At 46.0% G+C, this 25735-nt stretch overlaps 1 protein-coding gene across 1 annotated transcript in view; it reads right to left on the reverse strand.

Annotated features, from left to right (window-relative positions):
* The window catches only part of HCN4 (hyperpolarization activated cyclic nucleotide gated potassium channel 4), a 104593-nt gene that overhangs the window by 19111 nt on the left and 59747 nt on the right, over positions 1-25735 (reverse strand). Inside the window, exons 3-5 of the mRNA XM_075504171.1 lie at positions 22843-23004; positions 13966-14184; positions 271-417 (exon numbers count right to left, since the gene is read on the reverse strand). Coding sequence (XP_075360286.1) covers positions 271-417; positions 13966-14184; positions 22843-23004 — 528 coding nt within the window. The remainder of the gene's footprint in view (positions 1-270; positions 418-13965; positions 14185-22842; positions 23005-25735) is intronic.

The raw sequence follows: 25735 nt of genomic DNA on the forward strand, positions 1-25735 counted from the left end.
CAGAAAGTTAGGCGCAACACAGGAACAGGTACAGCTCCAAGCAAAATGGTGCCTTTATGGCTGCTCAGACACATGGATGTGCTGTCTCTGCTGGGCATAACATTAGAGCACACACAGAACCAGTGCTAATGGGAAAGCTGGCCTCCTACCACTCCCATCAACTAATGGTGTCCTCTGCAAAGCACTGAGACAGGAGACTGCACACTGGGAACTCCACAGCTGCCAAAGATGACAGGAATATGCATTTCCCATTCACCGCCCCCTCCTTACCTCTCGGAGGGGCTCACTCAGCTCTCCCAGGATGCTCTCCTCATCAAACATCTTCCCCTGGTAGCGGTGCTCGTAGTAATCATGGATGCGCTGCCGCATGTCTGCAGGGAGCTTGTGGAAGGACATATACTGCTCCACTTGTTTGTACTGTGGAGGGGAGACAGGAAGAGAAGGAGTTACCAGGACATGCAACAAAAAGCATATGCTAGACCATACCCATACCTGCTTCCTCCATGCCAAGCCAGGCCCAGGCAGATAAATCTGATGCAGGAGAGAGCAACTGTCTGAACACATGGGGAATTTGCAGACACTTTTGTTATATTCCCCAAATGGCTGCCCCATGTTTTAACCTTTAAACTTATCCTCAGCAAGTTCCACTATGGAGACAACTCCTCAATCCCTGGGTGCTGAGGAGCCCAGGTGCCTGTTCTCCCCTACACACACAGCAAAAGCTGGGAGCAGAGACGAGTAAGAAGTGCTCAGCTGGGAATCTCCTCTCAGCAAATAATGCTGAGCAGACTGTCCAAACTCTGTGCAGAATGAGAGCAAGAAGTACAATGTGCCCTCAACAGAAGTTTTTTCCATGGCCCACAGGGTGTATGACCTGGCAGCTTGGCTCCAGGCCAGTAAGTGACGTGCAGCACCTCAAGGCCTCAGCCAAGCACAGGAACCCACTGTACCAGGGGCCGTACAAAACAGCAGAACACAGTCCTGCCTTGGATGTTCACAGTCACAGACAAATTGAAAGACACACAGAGACAGAAATCTGACAGTTATTTGGTTGAAGCTGCAGTACCTGTGGCCTGCTTTTCTTCTCCTCTGTGTACTCGTCTGCCCAGCTATGATGGCACCTTTGCTTTCCCACCTAGGGCTGCACAGGTCAATTTTCTTCACCTTTTGCTGGGTCCCTATTGCCCCACGCATTCACACTATCTAACCCGTCCATATTTTTACCTAATGATTTGCATTTCCATTGTGTCATTTAGAGGGGAATACAAGGGCACACTGACTGATGCCAGAGCAGTATTTGGGGATGAATGGTGCTTTCTATGAGCAAATGACACTTCCTCAAGGGCACAGGACTGTAAATGGGTCCACTTGCCTTGAAGGTGCTGCAGGGGCCAGGTGTGTGAATTGCAATGGTCATGCTCCCTCCCACTGGTATGCAGTACAGAATATGACCCTGAGCATGTACCATACTAAATAATGCTGACAAAAGGACTATGCTCCCCCTTTGCTATCCCTCTTTCCCCTCTTCTCCCTGATAAATCTGTCCCTGAATGTCCCTTTTACTGCAGCTTGTGCTGAAGTGCCTAATTACTGAACTTCTGCTCATTAGAGACCTCCCCTGCACACACCAGTGTCACTCTGCTCTCAGTACAGTCTGTGCTGGCACTGCCTTGCATGCTAACAACTTGATCTGCACCAGAGAGGAGAAGGAATTACTCTAAGAAGCCAAGGTGGCAGAGGGGACACTCGGGGTTTCCTGGCATTTCCAGAGCTTTTTGTCTGTAGCTAGCATCAGAGGAACTGACTGTAAATATTCATGATCACTACAGCATGATCAAAGTCAAGCGAGTCACCACCTCCCCACAGGGAGCCAGGCAGAGAGTTTGCAATGAACGCTGCACTTTATTATTTGGATTGCTGAAGTTCTGTAGGGACTGGCAGGGCACTGTGTCATGCAGCGCTATGTTGGGTGCTGCACAGAGTCTGCAGCTTGTGAATGAGGAAGATAAAGGGAGCAGAAACCAACATCTCACATGTGGACAACTCACTGGTCTGAGCCCATCAATGATTTTGCAAGTTATGCTCTTAAATGCAGAAAGTTTAAGAGCTTGGCTCAGATGCCTAAACATAGATGTGTACTACCACTGGAGATGCACTGCAGCACTTAAGACATCCATGGGACCTGGCAAATTGGACAAAGGACGTGCAGGACATTCATTGTGGAAAGGGAAATCATTAGGCACTAGCTTTTGCGGATTCAGGTTTATTAAATTTATCCTAAATCCACAAACAGTTCTGCTTGTTTTAATGCTGTATTTTTGTTGAATAAATTATTTGCCAAAAATATCACCTTATACTCTCAGTTTTAGCCCAATGTCTTGAGTTGGAACATTGACCAGTGTCACAAGATGCCTCTCATCCCCTGCTGCCAGCCACCTGCCCGCTACCCCTCTTCTCTCCACCATAAGCACTTGCGATCAATCTTCAACTGACCTTTGCTTCTTGGGAAAAATACCCCCAGCTTCTCAGATTCACAAGCACAGGTTGGATGGGGCAACTCAGACTCTGCTTATTCACTACTGTACATGGATTTATTGCTTTGTAACAAAAAGCAATAAATTACTGCTCTGCAAAGTCCGTAGGGCTTGTCAGATTCTCCTACAATCACTGTCCCTAGATAAGGCTAGAGTAAAAACAGGACAAACTTACTTCACCAGAAAAAAAGGTTCTGCTTCTGATTACAAAGTAAAAACATGGTTATAAAAGAAAACTGTAACAGAAGAAACCATAATTCTCTGTCATAGTTAAGAAGAGGTACACATCTTGGCTCTTCCATCTTTGCTAGTGCTACCTCCTCTCACCCATGCCAGCTGGAAAGTTTTGTGGGCTCTTAACTCTCCCTTGCACACAGGTGGAGTCCTGCAGATGTGCTCAGAAATGAAAACATCAGCCCCTTCTCTCTATGTTTGATAAATTCATGTGGGGCTTTCCCCCTTTCCCTGGAGCTGCTCAGCCAGGCTGAAGGCCACCACTCTTGCAGTGTCAAGCACCAATAGCCAGTAAACAAAACACCACTAAAAAACTGCATGAGTTTCAAAGTGTAGTGGGATGTACATGTATCTTCTCAGCTCTAAGCAAGATCATTCCTGAGGTCACCAGCAACACTCAGTGATGGGACAAAGCAAAGGGGTAAGGGTAATAGCATGGTGAACATCAACAGCAGAGTGCATGGGGACTAAAGACTTTGCCTGATAATCCTGAATTTACAGGTCTTCCTTTTTTAACTGAGACCCTGATACTGTGCAGATCTGGCACTCTCTAAAGCCACTTCATGCCCCCTTGAGATGGCATCCCTTTGTGTTCCTTTCAGATGTGGCCAGGCCTAACCTGACAGCCCCCTTTTGCCTCCTTTCTCCCTTGCACTTGTCTGTTCAGTCTTCCTACTTGTCTCCATGTCCTCAGTCTGACCTGTGCTCAGAGGAATATGCAGAGATTAGTGGCCTCTGTGAGTTCAACTAAAAAGACTCATTTAGGAATTATTTAAATCTCTCTGAAGACAATCGAGTCCATTTAAATCCTAACTCATTTTCTTAAGTCTGTTTTTCCTCAAATAAGCCCTTGAAGGCGGTATTAATATATCAAAAGGAAACCATTTAGCTGAGTATTTTTCCTTCTATAACTGGCCAATCTCCCCAGTTGTCTCACCACTCCCCTCCCGTTCTACCAAAGCTCAGATCACTCACAGTCCAAAGGAAACTAAGTATTTTTAACTCCTTCCATGCCCTCAATCTCTGTCATGAATCCTCTGGCAGTAATAAATCACTGGCTGAAAAGGCTGGACTATTTCCTCGCCCTACTTCTGAATATAAAAAAGATCCTGCATCTGAGAAGAGCTGCTCCCATCCCACTCCTGGCATTGACACCTCTTTGAGTCCTCCTTTGGTCCACACACATCACTCTTCAGAGCTTCAGAGAAATGTTGATTTCCATTTCTGCATCTCAGTTAATTCAAACACACTTACACACTTTCACAATATGCTTACCAACATGGGCACGCACACATAACCTACTGTAATGAAGGCACTCAGGATGCTTGTCTCCCTCTATCCAAAGATAAATACACTCTTCCTATACAGAGCTGTACTGCTTGCATCCTTCCAGAAATAGGCTGAAATGACTGTGGGACAGAGCCTAATCTCAGTCACAGTCTCCACATCTGGACTCCATGGAAGTTAACAGAGATGCACTTGTGTAAGAAAAAGGAGAATCAAGCAGAGTAATGCATTTTCAATTAAGTGAAAAATTATGATGCTCTGACAGTATTTTGAATGCTGGTAGTATACATACTGTGAGATTGGATTAAGATACACATAAGCAGCCACGATGTACAACGTTGTGGTTCTCTCAAGTGGATTAGTGCTTCATAGGAGTAAAGATCAAGTCATGAAATTCACCAGATGGAGTGTCTTCATGGGACACAGTTGCATCTTTGTTTTATTTTCTCTGACCTATGATTAGGAGTAAAACAGTGCAGCTCTCCAGCAGTTAGTAATAATCAAAACCAAATAAATGCCGAGTTCCTTTTTTTTTGTCTTTTAAGCCATTCATATTCCCATCCTCAGGATTTGTTCTACGACCAGATCTACATCTTACTCAAAATGATCAAGACACACATTCTCATGGAGTCAAATGACTCCAGGATTGAGTGGTTTAAGGAAAGACAAGTGAACTTTTGTAACACCACAAAATCATGCTGACACTGCTGGTGCGATCTTTGTTGGTTTCCCTTTACAGAGCTCCATGCTTGTAGCATATTTACTGTCAGTCCTTGCTTATATAATTTTGCTCTTCCCTCTTCCTGGAATTTTGCTGAGAATTGTAACTGGTGCAGGCTATCACAATTTATCCTGCGTCTGCCAACACTTATGAACGCAGTTGGCTCTACGTACATACTCATGCTCATGAGCACTGTCCTGCTGTTTTCCAACCAGAATATAGACATTCATAAAATTAAATGTGCACAGGGCTCTCTTCTCCATAGCAATAGGAAAGTGATTGGAGGGGAGCTGTATTCAGGCATATGCTGTCCTTTCCGTACCCTCCAGCCCCCAGGCAGCAAGATGATGGGCTAACAGATGAGGCTGAAGCAGGAGCTGGATTCCTTCACAGAGAGAACTAAAGGAAACTCTAAGTGAACTAGTAAGTGGAAATACAGCTGGGGTGCCTGTATGAGAGGAATGGTGGCAGGGCAGGATCAGAGTGTGGTACAGGGAAATTGTAGCAGGTTGTACAGGAACAGGTGGTTATTTCAATACTAATTCAACCAGAACAACTCAGACCACATCTAGCACAGCACCAAACATTATCAGTGCTACTTTTGCTTTCTGATTAATGAACTAAATATAAACCCATGTCCATCTACTCTTCAGCTTTGGAAGCTATTTGATAGCTACCTCCATTCTGCAAAAAGCTTTAAGTAATGTCCTGGTTCTGAGTTCTTCCAAAGACTGGGTTAATTTTTGTACCATGGCACTAGCTCAATTTGCTACAGGAAGAAGACTTTTAAGTGTTGCATGTTACATGCTGAAAAACATGGAACACTTTCACCCTTACTGCAGTGATACCTTCAGAAATTATCTTACCTAGAATGAGGCTCTTCATGTCTTGCTGTGTTACAAAGATCACAGACACTAGCAGAACATTTTTGGAGCTTTTTTCCACTTTCTATACAACATTCATTACATTGAGGATGCCTGTAATGATCAGCTGCCATAGCTGCCTCCCCTTGCTGTTAATCAGTACCTATTCAGGCAAGGATTATGCTTCAGACAATCCCATTTCTGGGCTGTGAGATGTCAACACAAGTAGGGTCAATTATGAGCCTGATGAAGCAGTTGTTTACTTCCTCCGATCAGCTGCATTGCTGCAGTGGCCACAGCGCAAGCCAGGGAACCCCACCATGGGGGATGGTGCTGTTAGCACATAGTGCTGAGTTTGCAGTCACATACCCAGAGACTCGGCCTGGCTTTGCTGCAAGCAATGGAAATGTCTGCTAACTTCAGGGGTCCTAGGAGAGAAGATCCAAGAACTTTGGGACAAATCTCTTTGCATTAAATGTTGTGGGCAATGCCCCGTTTGTCTGCTCTTACAAGTGCTCAGCCTGAAGGTCTAAACCTGTGCATCACAGGAAGGTGGTGCAATGACGAATGTATTATGTACAAACCTGTAAATCATGGCTACAGAAACAGCTTGTTTTCCATGACTAGCTACTGCCTGGGAAAGGCACCTGAATGGAATGCCTTGCTGGGTTTGAGAGGTCACATCCTAGTATAAATCAGTAGTCCAGCACAGGGAACGTTTTGACCTGGTTGATGAATCTTCTATAATTCATTAAGCACTGTGAAACCCATATCACAGGATATTTTGGAGATGTCAGGTCATGTCACTGGATCCACATATCTGGAGGTGTGATGGGGAAAAAGAGATCAACATTACTTTCATCAGAAGAGCTGAACAAGGTAAAATCTGATGAGGTAAAATCTGCCACCAGACAAAAGCTGGAGATGGGGAAAAGGGAACAGTGAGTCTGTGCAATTTGAAATTAGCATTGCTGGGAGCAGCCTTTTGCCAGGAGAGGCGGCTCAGCAGGGAGGCCTAGCGCTTTGCTTTATGATGTATTTATTTATTTATTTACAGTTCAAGTGCCAACATGAATTTCAAAACTGATAATGAAGTTTGAAATCCCACACTGGGATACGAAGAAGTGCTGAGGCAAGAGCACTTTCCTTTCCATGACAACACGCTCAGTGCTCATGCGTGCTCAAACATACTGCTCAGACCAGGCTGTCATCGGCATTGCTCAAAGAACAGAACTATTAGTCTGGCTTCCACTCTCAGAAATAAGATGTCAAAATCCTAGCTATATTCACAGTATCTCTGATACAGCAAACCAAGACGAATCCCTAACGTAAACCTGCTGACAGAAGGCAATCTACATGGGCAGCTTCGTTTCTCCTTCTGTGAAGATATGCTACAAAGACACTGCAATGTTGCTGACTCCTTCCCTCCCTTGTTCGTGTGAGCACGGAGAGGGTACTGCATGTACCCCTCCACTTCATCGCAGTCATACGCTCCATATAGGCACTGCCACCTGTAAGATGGACACATTCACACACCTGGGCACTGAACTGTCTGCTTTAAGTGCTGACTGATCACCACCTCATAGGTATCTAGAAGACATGTTTTACAGCTTCAAAATGGGGCTTCTCTTAGTAACACATGGGTAAACAGTTTCAAGGAATAGTAAGTTCACCAATGAAATACTCTTCTGCAAGAACAAAAACTACTCAACCCAAGTTTAGTTATGGCCATAAAGGGAAGGCAATTTGCACTGCAAGATGTTTTTGAAAGAAACCATTAGGTTTTCATTCAGAAAACATTTCCATTTTATAACCAACCCAGGATTCTTTCATGAAGATTAAATAACCTTAAAACAAGTGACACAAATTTCTGATTTGTTGGTTCAGCTGAACTGAACAAATCATTATTTATACCACCCCATTACCTATTTCTTACAAACATTCTTCTAAAATCAAGATGGATGTGTTATCTGTAAAAGGAGAGCTGCCTTGCAGCGCTGGATGCACAATCCTGAGCCAGCCATTCTCATCAAATCTTGACTGCTCACTGCCTGAAAGCAGTTAGAGACTTTGAATCACAAAGTCAAAGAATTATATAAGTTGGAAGGGACCTCTGGGGGTCATCTGGTCCAAATCCCCACTCAAAGGAGGGCCAGCTTACATCAGGCTGCAATTTTCTGGCAGCTTTCTTGGACTTACTATCACATGTGGGTGGGTATGCAGAGAAGGTGAGGATGTGGGACCCTTTGCTATTCCAGCCATTCTTTAATGTGTCGGGGGAAGTTGGACCTCTCCTGTTAACTTGAGCTGCATCTAACCTTGCTGCTTTCACTTGCTGACTCTGGACTGCAAACCAGCCAGAAAACCCAGTCCTGATACAGAAAAAAATACCTAGACGCACTGCTGAGACACCGAGGCCAGTACACATGAGAAGCCCTTGCATCTAGATACAATCAATAAAGCACATCATTTATAAGCCTTGTTATCAATCCCAAATGCTTTGATTGACAGTAACATGGGACATAATAGTTCTCAGGCCATCTCTTAATAGACTGAGGTAATACACAACTAGTCCAGTCATACCAGAATAAAGCAAGGCTCTCCAAACTTTTTCCAATTAGGAAATTTGATTAAATTTTGCATTTGATTAAATTTTCCAGACACCTTTAATTTCTGGAGTGCTGCACACTCCCTACCCTCTCCTTCACACACATTACCAGAAGAGTAAGAGAACTTTGCAGCTTTCCTGACATCCAGAACTGAGATGTCAGCTCAGGAGGGGACTTCTACATAACCCCTTTGGCCTCTAAGAATCTGGGAATGCCACCTGAGAACCTACAGCCATTGGTGACGAATCCTCTTGGGAATGGCACTTCAAAGCCTGTCCAAAGTGGTAACGAACATGAAATCTCCCATCTGACAAGTTTGTGGCAGAGTAGGAGTGGGAATAATGGCAGCCTTTGTCCAACTCCATGCTAACAGAGCAGCTGACACTAGTCATCTTAATGTATCTGCGCTGTGTCATCCCCAAGGTAGCATTGGCTAAGAATTAATAGCCAATTGGACAAGAATTAATATAGCTTTGGTACAGTGCTGCGCTTGGGTTAATTAGCTGTGCTTAAAGGAGGGTGGAGGGGGGCTAATCAGCAAGGGCATGTTGCCAGACTAATGTGATTATACTGTATCCAGGACCGCAGTTAGGATCTCTGCACCAAATTCCCTGCACACGTTCATTTGGAGGCAGTTCAGAACACCGAACTGCATAGTAAAATGGCCTAAAAACACAGGAGTAGCCATGAAGGGTCAGGCTGAGGGCTCCTCTCACCTGGTGGTGTGTCTCTGACAGTTTCAGGTGCTTTGAGGAAGAAGAGAAAGAATAAAAGAGGCACACAGCAACCCAGATCCTGGCCATACCCTCCTAGCTTTTCTGACAAAAGCAGATTAGGGATACCCACTGCCAGGGCTTGTATCTGCATCTTAGCATTCAGTAACACTTGCAAGATTTTCCTTATGTGAATTTATCGAAATATTCTGAGGCTAATCAAACTTTGGGCCTCCAGAGCACCCTGTAGCAGTGAGTTCCACAGTTTAATTACATACCATTAAAAAAAAATCACTCCTTAAACCTGTTGTCTAGTAAGACCCTATACTGCTGGTGTCCAAGAAAGGGCAAGGACTAACTAAGCCCAGAAGACAGATTCTCAGCTCCCATTGTAGTAGGCAGGCACAATGGCAGTGTCTCACTTCCCCTCTAACAAATATTGATCTAACCTGCTTTGTCTCCAACAAAGATGGCACGTTCCAGTTGTTATGCTTCAGCCTTCACAATTACTAAATTTTCCCCAATTTTTTTGTTGAATTCAGGCTGATGACAGAAAGCTGAAATGTTGATAGTTGGCTTTGAATAGTTGATAGTGAAGTGCTTTTTTGCTTGGATAGCCAGACCATGGGATAAAACTGGGGCAAGAAGGACTGTGCTGATGGTTAAGCAGGGCTGTTTCAGGAACTGAGAGGCGATGTCATTAGTGCGTCTGTAGGATTTATAAAGTGTTAATCTTTAGTGTTACCTGCTTGCCCCTTTGCAACTGTGCTGCAGCAGGTGCTTCTTCAGAATAATGACAAGTGAATATGCAATTATCTACCTAGTTTCAATATGTATTTTAAGAACAAGAGGCATTGGATAGTTCAGGGTTCATTGGATAGTTCAGATAGTGATGGTTCAAGGGGGAGGAGGAGCAGGGGACTGAATGTGGAGAGCAGAGAGCTTGAGGGAATGCCGGTGTAGCAGACAGATCTTGAGGAGAGATGAGGTGCTGGAATGAGAGATTACAGCTTTGCTGGGCTCTGCAATGCTGACAGCAGCAATTCCTACCTCTCATCAGTCATTCTTCCATATGTACCTGAGAAGATAACATGGGAGAGCCAATCCTCTCTGCATGATACCCATCACTGCTTGCATCCTGCTGGGATGGGAAAGTGAAGCCCAGAGTCTCTCTCTGCTTTGTTCCAAGGAGCGTGGCTGCAGTAAGCAGCATAATCACTGCTCCCAAAAGCCTCAAGGTTACAGAGTCTGCTGGGGAGGATGAGTGTGTGTGTGTGTGTGTGTGGTGACTTGACATAAATATTAATCCAGCTGGGCTTTAGGATTAGAGAAAGAAATTAATAGGGGAACCTGCAAAAAGCATGAAAATAACTTGCATATCAGTCTAGTTTATTCATCTCCTGGGCAGGAAACACTCTTCCTCTCATGAGCCACCGTTACTGCAGGTTGTGGGGTAATTTCGCAGTCAATGACAAATTTACATGTTAAGGCTTGAGCTGATCCACGAATAGCTGAAAAGGGCCTTGTGCCTCTGCTCTTGCTTATAGACCTCCTCCACCAGCACCCTGCACCAGGTCTGGGACTCACTGGACTCTACAGTAAGCTAATTCAACCCACTAATCTGGCAGAAAACTAACCTGGAAGAAAGAAATCAGCTCAGTAAAGGTCTGAGAAGTATGAAAGGTGGTACACAAGAGCGAAATGGTGCAGTTGAGAATAATGTTAGGGAGCACTGGGTGAGAATGAGTATGTGAGGCTTCCCCCCTTTGGTCAAAGCTGTCAGATCAATTCAGTTATAATATGCAACTGCACAGCATGACTTTGGGAAATTTTTCTATCAGAATCCTTCAGGATGGACTTGTAGTAATATTCTCTCACATGTAGAAAATAGACACTAGTCTTGGGTGCAAAGATATTTTGGAGTTAGACACCAGACTGAGGTTAAGGGATAAGAGTCAGCTCCTGATCCTGCCACTGACTCTCCCTGTGACCATGGGCAAGTAATTTAGGGCATAACACACTCTGCAATGCAAGAAGGGCCAGACAAGTCCCTTCTAACTTTGCCTCTGGGACTGGAAATAAAACAGTCACTTCAGAGTGCCAGATCTAAAGAGCTATTCTGATTCAGAGCTTTTAAAGAGAGGCACAGAGCCAGACTTACATGATGGCTGTGCCACTTCCAGTGCCTGAGCTGGTGTGAGTGCTTGGTGCCACATGGGACTCTCCACTTGTACTCAGAAACCTTGGCACTACACTGTCTTGGAGGGTGCAACTTCCCTCTCCAAATTCCCCATGCTTCCTACCACCCCATTGATCCTATACAGCTTCCCCGCCTTGCAGAAACCAGCATAGCATGAAGTCAGATGCTACAGGAGGAGATTTAGACAGGACAGGGATTGAATGTCCAAATGTTCAATGAATCCAACCCAGAGTAAGACCAGGCTGCTACTGAAGCCAACAGACAGCACATCCTGGCTTTTATTCCTCTTCTCAAAAGCTCTGTTTGTACAAGGGAAGAACAAGCTGGTTTGGCAGAGATCTAGACAACCTGAAACTTCACCTCAAACTCACTCCTGAACCTTGTCCTGAAGGTTATGCAAAGCAAAGCCTGTCAGTACAGTTACTAGCTGTAACCTTCTGTCCTGTTACTATGTTATTTCTGCTATTCCTCTCCCTCCCCACTGTCTCCCCTTTCTTTGGCTACTCCCAGAACAGCTGCTAAAGTCTCTGTAGCCTGAGCCTCTGCTGAGGCGAGAGGCAGAGCCCTGTTTGCAGCCCATAGGCGTACTCAGCAGAGGTCTCTCAACTGCTGTCTGCTTCTACCAATCGACCTCCAAGCTTGTTGAGATTCTTTGCTTATAATATGCTTCAACAGACACATTGTCCCATGAGGACCGAACTAAATTGAGTTGCAGGGCTGCAAATCACGAAGCAGCCTCATTTTAATCATGGCTATTCAAGTGCTAAGGAATGCAGAAAGTAAATACATATTTGTTTTTAGGCCATCATTTGTCCCATTTGCAAGAGGAAAATGAATGTACTCAATCCCTGAGGCTTTAATCCTAGGAGAATACCCTGGGAAATGAACCTGCTATAACCACTACACATGAAATACACCCTTTGTTAAATCCTCTACCCACTGCCTTTCTCACAAAGCTTTTCTCCTGGATCTGTTAACCCTCTCATTCACATCGCCACATTCTAATAAGGCTTTAACTTTTCACACTTCTTCTGCCACCCCCGTCGCAGTCCCTGCTGGCTTACTGGTGACTGATTTCCCTGAGCACTGACTGGAATCCCCCTTCCAGGGTCAAGTTCTGCCCTTGTCTTCAGACCCAGCTTGAGAAAAAAAATCGTAGTGCCCAGTCCTGCAGGTGTAAACTTGGCTGCGGCTAGGTTGACCAGGTGGTTGGATTTGCAAATCAGTCCCTGACTTCTATGCTACTTCAAACACTTTTGAATAAATAATCTGCACACACAGATTTGATCAGTTTGCGTTCCTAGTGCTGCAGTGTCCTTCTCTTTGGCATGCCTTACTCTCAATTAGAATTAGTCCAGCCAATCTGTAACACAGCGGTAAAACTCTATACAAAGCTCAGTGCTCTAGTTGCACCCCAGTCCTCCACACTTCTTCTCCTAGGCTTTTTCCTTCTTTTAGCTCTAGCTGTGGTTTGAGATCTTCCCTATCCTCAAAGCGTGATTCAGCCTCTGGTCTTCTTTGCTTTCACTCTCTGCCCTACTCTCTTTCTGTGGCCCAACATTGTAATCCCTGTGTCTCAAACCTGTTCTAGGCCATCTAACAAATCCTTTCTCCCACCTCCTCCCTGAACTTAAAATTCACCTAGCCTGTGCATGCTAGCCATAGTTTATCCACTTGAATAACAGCTACCATTTCACTTAATCTAACTCCACCTGGCAGGGTCAGAATAGGGCTAGCAACTAATTATTCCTCTTCTTAATTTTCAGATCAAATGTATCCCTAAGACCCTGACCATAACACCTCCTTGCCTATGGCATCCTCAGCCCTACTAATTGAGGGCAGTTGATGCCAGAAAGTAACCTACTGTCTTTGTGGTGAAGTCCCTTCCTCACCCCTGAGCCACCCAGGCCCTTGCTTGTAGTTGTACACAGTCACTCTTCAGTTAGCTCTCCTGTTCTGTGGAGGTGCAGGCCTACTGGTTCAACCAGAAGTTGAAGACAGAAGTTTTGCCTCTCTATGTCCTAGAGGGGAAAGTATCATTGCACCAGCAGCCCCTTTGCTTTAGATAGCAAAATGTCATTGTACAGATAGCAATATACTGAAGGCATGGAAAGAGGGAAGGAATTGATGCAGTTCCATGCGTTATTCCTCATCAGCTGAATCACGGTGACTGACCCTGTTTGCTCCTTACCATCTTATAAATTCACAGCATCACCTTAAACCCACCACCACCAGTTACTGCTGCTGCAGAGGTAACCTGATCAGCTGTGACATTTCTGTCTGTGCCCTACATTACGCAATTCAACAATTGTGCAATTAATTCAATAGCTACCTGGGGAACCTGTTCGGTGCTCCTGAGCCTTGATCTGTGCTTTGGGGTTTGTTACGTAGTTTCACTCATGAGCACTGAAGTGAATAATCTGGGTACTTCTAAAGAAAGTACTTGCTAAACAAAAGCTGCACATTCTGGAACATTCACTTGGGATTTGAAACAAGATCTAGGAAAGGAAGAAGTGACTTACAACTTCAGATACCAGTGACATCGATAACGTTGATCTAAAAAGGCAGTCAGAGACAACAAGGATCACCTACTTGTCCTACTATTATTCACCTGATCTTGCATCTATTTCCTCCTGAGGGTCTGTTTGAATGAATGGATGGGTATGAATTACCAATAAACTGCCATGGTGACAAAGACACCGGACCTTTGGCCTCTCACATGGGTCACTGACAGCCCTGGATTCCTCCAGACAGTGCATAAACCACCCCTGTGTCACAGAAGGGTTGCAAAGTCCAGTTCTTACCTTCTCCTGGTACTGACGCCGTGAGGAGTCCAGAGACTGGATTAGGGCTGTGGCATGGCCGATGAACATGGCATAGCAGGTGGCACCGACAATCATGCTCAGCATAGTGAGCCACACATCTGACATGCCCATGGGCGCCTGCTGCCCATACCCAATGCAGAGCATGTGACTCATTGCCTTGAACAGCGCATAGGAATACTGCTTCCCCCAGGAGTCATTCTAAAGAGACAGATAGACAGACAAAGCTTTAGCAGTGGGACAAGACATTCTCTGAGATGAACACATTTCAGAAAAGGACACCTAACATTAGACCCAAAAGTCCACGTTTAAAGCACCTCTATATGTTAAACAAGCAATTTAATTCTTTGATGGCTTGGAAGTGCTGAGCACACTTGATTTAAAAAAAAAGCCCAAATTTTGTCATCTAACATTAACAGACTTTAGCCAGGGCTTTTACAGATTCCATGTACGCTTTCCAGCAAAACTTTCCAGAAAGGAACCCAGACAGTCTGACACACTGGTAACCTGGGATAAACTGAGATGATGCATTGTGATATTTTCAAAATGACCCACGTGTGGGAGAAGGAACTGAAGCAAATGATTACTCCACTGGGAAATGGACTTTAACAGAGAACTGGTAAAAGAGAGCCTGAGCAAGGTTGCCAGCAGCAAGATCTTAGAGTGGGGAAAATCACTCCTCAGCAATTTAGGAAATAGTCAGGATCTCTGGTCATTACTTGAAGAGATGGGAAGGGCAGAAAATTAAGATGATAATGTCCAGACAGCAAGTTCTTTTCAGTGTAAAACAGGGCTTTTTTCAGGGAGCTGAGAAAACTACAAATGGTCTCATTTGAGAGATGCAATAAACCACTGTGAGAAGCCAGCTGAAGTCAACGGCTTTTTTCGGACACCCTGTGCTTTCCCACTGCAACTGACACAAGACGCACCTCAGCAATTACATCATGGGATAGGGAGAAAAAACAGCATAAGTTTCATGATTATTCTGATTAGCCTGAGTTCATGGAACAGCCCAAGGTATATTTACTATCCTGTGGGTATTATATGCTAGCAAATCCTTGCCACAAAACCCTGTAAAGTAAATGCACTGTCATCACACACTGCTATTACAAGGTATATGAAAAAATACCTCTGCTACAGTGACATTCACTGCAGCACATAATCTGTACATTCATTAGTCTTCTTTCTGTTCCTAGGAAGGTGTTAACATTATGGATATAGCTTTGCAGATACATATACCATGGCAACTTAGAAGGTCATTGTACAGAAGGCCTGGTTTGTGGCTTGTCAAATAAACAAGCAATACTTTGTGAACTCCATTCAGAGAGATGCAGCTGCCTCAGCACCAGAGACCAGTAATGCTGGGAGCTCTGGAGTTTACTGGACACCTCCTTGGAGGGATGTAATCACAATCAGGTGGATGGCTGATGACCTCTCTGCAAACAGCTCTCTGAGTGTCACTAATGTTGATGGAAATTTTTCAGTAAGCTTACAAGTAGTAAACAGAAGCAAAGCATACTATTGCTGTTTGTGAGCTGTGGCAAAGAGCTGGAACCTCTGGAGAGTGTTAATGCTTGGTTAAGAGATAAGCACATAGACAAAGACAGGGGATAGTGTTACCCTGGCCATATTCAGTTACATTATGCAAGACAGGCCTATTCACACTGCAACAAGAAGGGCAAAGCAACACAAGTGACAGTGAAGCAGACACAGAAGCAGCAGCACATTCACAGTCCCAGAAGAGACTGCTCCCTGCTGGCGCCAGCCTGTCTGGGCTCACCTCCCTAACAAAGCAGGAACCTGTTTGCCTCCTGCACTGGAAAAAACTACCCTTGGGTCAACACAGAGCGACAAGAGACAATATGGCCATTGGTGTCTCTATTGCTGGCTATGAAGTTGGCTTGCCGGTGTGTGAGGAGCTGCAGACCAAAGGGTAGCCAGCTACAGATGAAGGCAGAGAGCATTTGCACTCTGCTGCCTGTACAGGGCAGCAGGAAGGATCTGACCATGGGGGCTGCCTGAGGTGTAAGCACCAAAGGAGTGAATCCGCTTGCTCCTTTGCCTCACTCATGTCTATGCTGTGGCTCCTAGAGTCCTGGCCAAAGAAGTGTGGGGGACCCATTTTTCCACCACCCAGGTTTTGTGTCATTTTGCAGACCCACTTCTGATCTGTGAAGGCATCAAGCATCTCACACACCTTACACAGGCATTCCTGCATCTTCACTGTTAACATTTCCAGGAGTTACAGTCCCTTTCCCTCAGACCTGTAGTACTAGCAGTCATAAAGCCATGGCCCCTGCACTTACAGAATTGCAAATCCTGTAAACTCTATGGCTTTAGCCCATCTATTGCCCGTGCTTCAGCAGGGAAGTCATCATCCTGAGGCAACAGGCAGGAGCAGTCACACTTGACCCACCTTTGCTTAAAATGGTTCATCACCTGTAAAGGTGGGCAGCACATTCACAGCTTTACTGGGGCAGAGGCAGTAAACCACTGGGGCAGTGCAGGTGTCTTGTCCCATCCCTTACTGGTTAAATTAATTCCTTTCCCATGCAGGCATTTCTCACTGGACATTGCAGAAATGCTGCTGCCTTCTGAGTTCAGTGTGGCAGTAGTTTAACAGGGCAGCACATCTCCACAACAGAATTGAGAGCAGGGAGAAAAGAAATGCCGAGCTGAAATTCCAAAGGGAATCTGGGGAGACAGAATAATAATAGCTCAGCTGGAATTTGATATATCAGTAAACTAGCTGCCAGGGTCTTTAATGGCCAGGAATGATCAGAGCCTAAGAGGAACATCTGGGTATCAGGCAGCTTCAAGTTTTAAAAGCCATTCTTCCAGCAACTTGCTGCTCAGGAGTGCTGTTTACAAGGAAGCTTGCCAGTGTTTTGTAGGAATTAGTCATCCAAAACTACAACATCCAACATCACTGAGCCCCCACAGCCTGCAGAAACACTTCTGGCTCCCTGGGAACTCTACACTTACAAGTCACAACCCCAATTCCCATCAGCAGCACGGCTCCCTGTGAGGACAGCCTGCTTCGTGCCAGACTGAGGAGATCGCTGAGTAATGACAGACTGAGGGGCGAGAGCTGGAGGAAAACAAGGAGTGTTTAAAAAAAAATCCTGAGCAATATGGTCTGCTGGGAGAAGAGATCAAGGACTGCTGAAAGAGAGGCGCTTCCATGAAGGGGAAACCTTTCAGAGCAATTACCTTTAGGACACAACCTCTGAGCTCTTTCAGCATCTGTAAAGAGCACTGGATCCTCATGACACAGTCTATGTGATGACTCTTTGCTTATAGGTCTCAGTATATCTTTAGTTTTTAGGCCTGCTCTACACTCTTTTGTTTTCCACAGAATAAGCAGGCAGGTCAAAAATGCAGTACTTTAAGCCAGACTAGTAGTAGTGGTTCCAAATGTACTGTGGACACAAGTTTACTAGCATCACAGGGCCTTATACTGATGCAGCTTGTTTCCATAACAGCCATACCCCTATACTCAATATACCACTATGCCAGTCCCCATGGTGGGAGGGTTGTACTACTTCAAATATACTGGAGTGGCTAAAATGGCCCACTGGGGTAGGTAAATGAGGCCTTAAACTGCAGAAGGAAAATGACTCCTCATTAACCAAATCTCAAAGCAAGCTAAAATGGAGCTACAGATCTGTGCTTGAACATAGTCAAGAGGGATGTTATCTCAGACACATGCCAGACACTAAAAGCATTAGCAAAAGGGAGTTAAAATTACTTTGAAGCTGTTTCTCAGACTAGCCTGTTTCTAACATCCACACTGGCAGTACTATAAGGGTTTCTCTGGGATTAGTGTCTGGACTGCAATGCTTCTGCTCAGATCCACCCTTGAATACTTGGAGACACATTCCTGGAACTCTTCAAAGGCAGTGTTGGGTTCTGCAGTACCTTACAGAAGCACCTAAAGAAACAGTATGGTGTCTTATAGGATGTTCTGGGTCTGATGTACATGTGAGTGTATCTGGTTGAACCCTCACTGGAGAAGACTAGAGAGAAGTAAAGACACCGAGAAGTACTGGCAAATTCTTGGGGTAGGGGCATAATCCATGGGCACAATGTTATGCCTGACTTACACCACTAACATTTCACAGTATTTAGGAGCTGTCTGTAGTGAAAGGTCTTATTTCAATCTTGTGAACTCCCACATTTGTCTCAGCAGTGATCTTATCTGGCCACAGAGTTGTTATTTGGGGTTTGCTACTGCACACCAATTACGTCAAGCTGCGAAATAAGGCCTCTGAACACCACTGCCCTCGCCTGGACAACACTGTAACTGCTGGGCCGGGAAAACAAACCTTCAGATCCAATTTAAAGGAAGCAAATAGTGGGACGAGAAATGGAGATGATAGGTCAAACTTCACATCAGACAGAACCTGCCTGTTCTGGGCTTACTTCCAAAGAGAGGTTTGCATGGCCTTCACCTAACAGAAAAGATTTTCTCAGGACTCTGAGTGAACCAGTCTTAATTGCCCCAGTCAGCCTTGCCTGGGACCCCCACCCATGCACCCATTGACCCTGAAGCTCCATTTCAGCACAGGCCTGGGCACCCACACCTTGCCTGAGCTAGCTGTACCTGTGCCCAGCCCTGGGCCCTGAACATATGCTTTAGCCTTGTTTCCAGCCTTGCCTCTGACCCCATCTCTTGCCGCTCCTAACTGGACTCCCTGGGTAGACCCTGGACATGACTGTCACCCTGCCTTCACTGGAATGGTCAATGGACCCTGTTATCACCAATTCTGCTCTGCCCACCCCGCTTCGGACTGGTAGGACTGTGCCCTGGCTGGCGAGGGCACTGCCTGTGCAGGGGTCACCCTTGGCTCCTGGCTCATATCCCATCGTGGAGCAGCTCTACTCTTGCTGCTCCCTGACAGATTTTATAAAACATGATAATCTACTACACAGCTTCATATGCCTGCTGAGTGAGGGCAGGAGGAATCTGCTGGGCCAGAGGCTTGAGGGGAGTTAGGAATCACACAGGAGATCTATGCAGGATTGCTCTGTCTTCCACAACACATGCTGCATCTATTACTCTTCCTCCTTTCTATCAGCAACACTACAAAAATGTGTTGGGGGGCAGGGAGGGGAGTTTAAGCTCAGAAGGAAAGCTACTCTCCTTCTTTTGGTAGAAGGGAAGACGATTAGTATTTCCTATCCAAGATTGCTGCATTTGACATGGGGATATTTGCCTTCCCTGCAGGGTTTATCAGTTCAGCACAATACCCAAGGGAGTGAGCTATGTGTTTCCAGCAGCTTTCAGGTCTCAGCAGAGCTCAGATTTCTCTGATGAGGAGCTGCCAGGCAAGGGTCTTGGGGAGATGCTCCTGCCCGCACACATGCTGCTCTGCAGCTGACTCACTAGCATTTCTCTTTTTAATAAAGTGCCCTGTAGGGAAGCTAATGCTGAAGCCCCTGAGATTGGGGCTGAGCAATAAATACTGAAAACATCCTTCCCTGCCATTTCAGAGCCAGTTCAGAAAGAAGTGATACAGAGACTCACTCCTTTTACAATTGCTAAAGGTGAAACATGGTGCATGTAGAAAACACCAAGATGAATTGGATCTAGGCATTTATCAAGCCCCTGATATGATTTTGGCAACACCAGACCCTTCACAGATCCCCTGGAAGAGGTTCAAACCTTTAGGAAGCAGATGGGAGGTGATGAATCTTCTTTCCCTGCTGCATTGGAATCAGAGCTGGTTTTATGGACTGCCAAGTGGCTAGGTGGGAAACTCCAGAGCAGTGGAAGAGCAGCACCAGCATACTCAAGGAGAAAGCCTCCAAAGCATTTGGCACCTCATTTTCAGCTCCCCTTGGCTGTTGCAGCTTCAGAAGATTCCTTTTTTTCCTACAGTGGTTCCATCCCAGCTTTTTGGCTCCTGTGTGTAATCAGGGCAGTTGTGCACCAAGTATATTTATCTCCTCAAAGCTGTGACCAGGTCAGTACAGAATGTCCCAAAATCCAACCTACCAACTTTCTGTCACAGGCAGATGCCAATCCTGGCCTTCCACCTCCCAACGCTGTCCATCACAGCTCTCAAACAGCCATTCTGGAAACTACCATCAAGGTCTTGGCACCAAAGTCTGAGAACAGCCCAGACCACCGGTTTCCTGTTGTTTCCTGACTCAGTGGCCTCTCCTATTACTTCACTATAGACTATACGTAAATTGTTGCACTAAACATGCCATCCACATCCATCACTGGTCCCAATGACACATCTGGAAATCTCAGGAGATTAGACAACAGAACCTTATTGTGAGAAGAAACTATCTGATTCCAGAAGAACTAATTATTCTCTTTGTTAAATGTTCTAAAACAAAGCTATTTTGGGGCTGGCATATTTCAAGAAGCTTCTGGAGTGGGAGCCAGCTGAACTATAGGTGGGGCATATAACCATCTCTCCAGTTCTTCATCCCAGTTTCCTGAGGCTCCATTTCTGAGACAGCCACTAAGATAATAATTTTCTTTCACTTTTATTAAGTGGAAAAAGTGAAGGTGATTTAGCTGCAGAGAAGCAGAAAAAATCACACAAGGCAAGTTTAATTCCCAGCTTCACAGGCTCTCAAGGCTGGGAAGACAAGTACTGCAGCATGAGTCCTTGCCTGGTAAAGCTCTGCTCTGGAGAGAAACTTTCTACCCTGCCCCTCCTGGAGACTCTGCTGAGCCCTCCTGCCTGTGGGATGCATCCTTCCCCCCTCTCCTCAGTCTTGCTGCTAAGAAAGGTGTTGAGGCTAGATCTTTTCTTCCTCTGTCCTGTCTGCTGCCACCTTTCAAGACCCTATCCCTTCACTACACAGTTACCTTGAAGGTCATTCATAGGCTTTGATCATAGTCTGGCCCAGGTAACTCTTTTTCTAGATTATATAAACTTAGTTTTGTTTCTCACCTCATGAGGCTCTGATCCCCATATGTTTACAGCTCGTCATTCCACTGGGTTACACGATGGTGTAACCCACAAAAGCCAGTGGTTTTCTGGCTTTACAGCCTCTGAGGGAAAAGTGTCCAAGAGCCAATTTGCATTAGCTTGTACCATGCATTTGTGCAACCTACTCAGTACAACCCAAGGTCTCTCAGACTGTTTTAGATACCCACCATTATAGTATTTACTTATCCTCAGAAGCAACCGGGGGGGACAACTCTCTGAGCCTCCCACCCGACTTGCCTGGGATCACACAGAACAGAGTTGGGAAGTGAACCCAGGTGTCCCACTTTCAGTCAGTGCTCCAGCCACTGGATTATTCTTCCTCTCACCATGTGCATCTGCCATTGCTATTTATTGCCTTCTGTGAAGGTTTTCCATGCATCAGTTACCAGTAGAGCTGGTTGTTTTGACTTTTCAGGTCACGTTGCAGCTCTCATCCACTGGCCTACTCACACTTGTAACTCTGCAACACTATCTTTTACCTCTTCCCCCAGGGCTGGATGGGAAAAGCAAACAGAAGTTGTTGCCATCAGACAGCAGCCTCCACCCAAATGTTATGATAAAGGAAACATGGTTCAAATCTGCTGCTCTGAAGCTGTCCTGCAAGGGCACCATGGCCAAGTCACTTCATCAGATGGAGATGATTTCTGTCTGCACCTCTGAGCTCTTCAGGATGAGGAGCTGTATGTCCTTTTGAACCTGAATAGCACAAGCACCTGATCTTTCATTGCTCCTGCCATATAAATAATAAAAAGGCAGCATGGGGGAAGACAAGGCAGCTGCTGCATGGGTTGTTCTTCTGCTGTAGATAAATAAAGGGTTCTAGTCTCCAGAACTCTCAGTCTGGCACCTTTCAACAGCAGGAAGAGAATGATTATTGCAGAGGGAAGAAATGAATAAATAAACACCAAACAGACGACTTTTTCATGGATGCTTACTCTTCGCAGGCATGGGCAGCATGTGCCCACAGCTCCACATGTGGGAGGCATGGGAAGTTGGCAGTTCTTTTATACATTTTACATTTGTTCTGTTCTGCCCAAGTGCCTGATTATTTTTTTTTTTTAAGAAGAAATAGGCTGGGGGAATCTGGAGGTTAAGAGCTGCAATAAGAGGCAATTTTTTAAGCTTTGTCAGTTTTTGCTGCTTAATCAACTGGACATTGTCCTTTTGAATAAAAGATCCTGAATTCTCAGCGAGAGAGTTGAAAGGTACCATGAACTCCCCGTGCATTTACCATATGGTATAAATCTCCCTCACAGCAAACAGCAGAGTGAGCAGCACAGCTTGGGACGTTATCGGGAAGTCTGGCTACTGATCCCATGATGGGAGGCCAAACTGTGGCCTGGCAGAGTTTGTTTCAGCCCACTCTAATGGAATATTCTGCAGCTCCCCAGGGAGAAGGGTGGGTGATCACACCGACCCTTCAAGTGGATATGGAGAAGAAGGCTTAAGAGTTTCCTTGGGACCAGTAATGGGAATTATGGGTCAGACCCACCTATGGCTCTATAGGACCCCCTCTGCCTCCTGCCTTTGGCTCAGTAGGCCCCGATCCCAGCAGAAAACCGCTTCCATTCTTGCTCTTTGCCGTTTCCTGCCAGGAGGGGGAGCCTGGCTCCTGCCTTCTGCTGCAGGCAGCCCGCAGCAGGCTCTGCTGGGGCTGGTGTCTGCTTTGCAGCCCTGAGACTGTCTCATTGCAGAGACTGCCTCCGAGGAGCCTCCATGCCCATAATGCCGTGGCTTTACAAGTGCCTGCTGGATAGTGGAGGAAGGCCCTAAAAGGAGGTGGGAGCAAATGGGAAGCCGGGGGATGCCATGTTAGTGCTGGGAGGTCGATGCTGAAATGGTGATGCTGTGACCGAGGGCCTAGGTTTAGGGCCATGAGGGAGCAAGCAGGGTAGGCACTTACCACCATGCGGTTGAGAGACACCCAACAATCGTCGGGGAAGTCCTGCAGCATAGGCACAAGGAACTGGAGGCAGCCATCCCAGTGACACAGCAGCAGCATCATCCCAATCAGGTTCACAATCCGCACCACTGCACTGGCCAGATCATAGGTCATATGGAAGATCTGCAGGGGCCAACAGGGAGCAGATTAGATGGCATCTCCCCAGACAACCAACCCAACATAATTAGATGCGGTATCAGGGTCAAGAACCTTGCTAAAGTAACAGAAAAGGCTGCATCAGCTCAGTTCAGGTCAGCCACAGTATGCAAGCAGAACCAGCTGAAAAACAGATTAAAAACCAAAATACAAAATCATAATCATTCACCCCTCTTGCCCTTTGATTTTGCCTTCTAATTTACATTAAAAGCTCCATAACTCATTTTATAATATAAGTTAGTTGCAAATATTTCTGGAACATCAGCCACTCCTCAGAAATAAACTCTATCATTATATCTTTTTAACTGCAATGCCCTTCTTTGATTTCTGCTCTTACTGAATATATGCTACACACTGACCCATGGTGGAAGCTGTCTTTGTACTGGATGTCAGATGCAGTCTCTGCAAGTATCAAATGCAAGAAAGAATGGCCTCAAACTCAGCAGAGACTTCTAGAAGAGGATCTGATTCAACTGTTTCTTGTATTTCTTGCATTCTGCTGCTATATCACTTCCAGTCTTAGATGAAGGTGGGCAAGGAAAAGAGAAATATGGCAGAGCCGTATAGCAGTTCTTAGCAAGGAAGCCCAGAAACCTGTAAACAGGCAACAGCAACCACATTTCTGCAGTCAGTTCTCTAATGCAAAGGGAGTCTATGGCTGTGTTGTCCATAGTACTAGTCAAAAGCAGGACACACTGAGAAATCCAGGTGCCCTGTTACCAAAGCTGTATATGCAGTCAAGAATTACTTGATGGTCACTATTTTTTTCCTACGGGTGGTGTGTTGTGGAGACTTTGGGGGTGCTTGGCTCTTTTATGCCCAGCTTTGTGATGACAGTTAGACACACAGGGCATGCCAGCGACTGCTATCCTGAGCTACATATCCGCTCAGGTTTGGTTTTCCCTACCTTACAACATGCCACAGTGAGGAGAGATGGGCTCTGGAGAGCATGGCTGGCCCTGTGTGGCTCAGCACAGAGCCCACCTTCTGGCCTCTTTTGCCATTAACACAGTTCATGAAGAGAGGAGACCTTCAAACTGTCACTGGGAAATGGTTTGGATCTAGTAAGGACAATACACTTAGTCCTTACAGTGTGCTGGCTTCCAGCTAAAGAAGCCTACTGCATCACTCTGAAAACAGAGACCCCGAACACATCTGGCATCCTCTCCCACACGCTGCTGTGTCACCACGGCAATTTGTGACAGAGCTGGGATGGATGGAGGCCTGAGAGCCATGCCCCAGCCGTGCCAACGTGTCCTGCCCTAGAGCCTTGTCTGGAGATACGTTAATCACTGCTCCCCACACACAGTCTTGCTGTTTCTGATAGAGGAGGAGTGAAATATTTGGACAGCTGTGTGTGAATGAAGTGGAGAGACCCACTGCTGTCAGCTGCCGTAGCTGGGCCTTCTCAGGAGGCCTCCCCATGGTTTGAAGGCACAAACAGCCTGGCTGTTTTGCAGCCCAGCCCGCAATCTAGTGACACAATGTCCTAGTTGGATTAAATGGAAGGGAACAAAAAGCAGAGGAATGTGAGGAGCAAAGAAGACTACTATGAATCAGATGAGGCTGCATGTCCCAGCTCTATTCCTGCACTTCCACCCTGACCTGTAGGATGGTACTCCTTTCCAGGGTATATTTCAACCAGCTCTGTCCTAATCTGGCTACATCAGCTTGAAGCTTCCCACAGAGCTTGTTTACCCCACCCTGCAGCCCCTCCTGCTCTCTCAGGGTCTGTTGAGACTCCCCAACCATAGCCCCTCCATACCCAACCATACCCAACCATAGCTGCCATAGCCCCTCCACTCTGTCCCACAGCCTCTCTATGTCGCCGGCAGAGTCCCCCTCCACAGCTCTGCTCTTGTACCTCTGCTCTGCCCTGCTGTTCCAGCCCTGCACGGTCACACTTTCTGTTTTCTGACCTGCCAGCACACCTCTCGCTACAGTGTAACTCCCAGTGCTGTTGTAAAACTGACCTCCAGGTGAGCCATGCAGAGCACACAGTGAGACCTATCCAAGCTCACCGTTTCCTTAGGGATGTAGCAGGATTAACTGTCAGTTCTTCAGATGTAAAATAAACCTGTAAACACAATTCTTATGGGGCACCAGGCAGTGGGACAAAAGGCACAGACACCCTGATACAGGCTTATATAAGATAGCAAAGTAATTTCCAGTTTCCCATGTTACTAATAAAAATTGATAGTGCAGTGACTGAAACTGCAGGGAGAAGCACACCTAGCACTTCCTGAGTGCTGAATACCTCCAGAGCACTGCCTGGGCTCCACTGAGCCTCAGTGTAGGAAGACAGGCATACAGCAGGTGACTCAGCCACCTGGGAATCCCCTCCGGAGGGGCAGGCGATTACTGAGGGACATGACTGTCAGGGAAGTATTTGAAGCAGGGGATAGGCCATAGGCATGCTATGTGACAGTCTGGCTAAGTCCATATAACTCCTTGCTGCTCTGACAGAGATAGTCCTACTCCTCCCAACCACCCATGGCAGTATGTACCTGCATGTATGTATGGCAGTATGTACCTGAAGGGCAACGAAGCTGGTGAAAGGTCTAGAGCATAAGTCTTACGAGGAGCGGCTGAGGGAACTGGGGTTGTTTAGCCTGGAGAAAAGGAGGCTCAGGGGAGACCTTATTGCTCTCTACAACTACCTGAAAGGAGGTTGTAGAGAGGTGGGGGTCAGTCTCTT

This window comes from Mycteria americana, chromosome 6 (genome assembly GCF_035582795.1).
Source record: "Mycteria americana isolate JAX WOST 10 ecotype Jacksonville Zoo and Gardens chromosome 6, USCA_MyAme_1.0, whole genome shotgun sequence".
NCBI lineage: Eukaryota > Metazoa > Chordata > Aves > Ciconiiformes > Ciconiidae > Mycteria > Mycteria americana.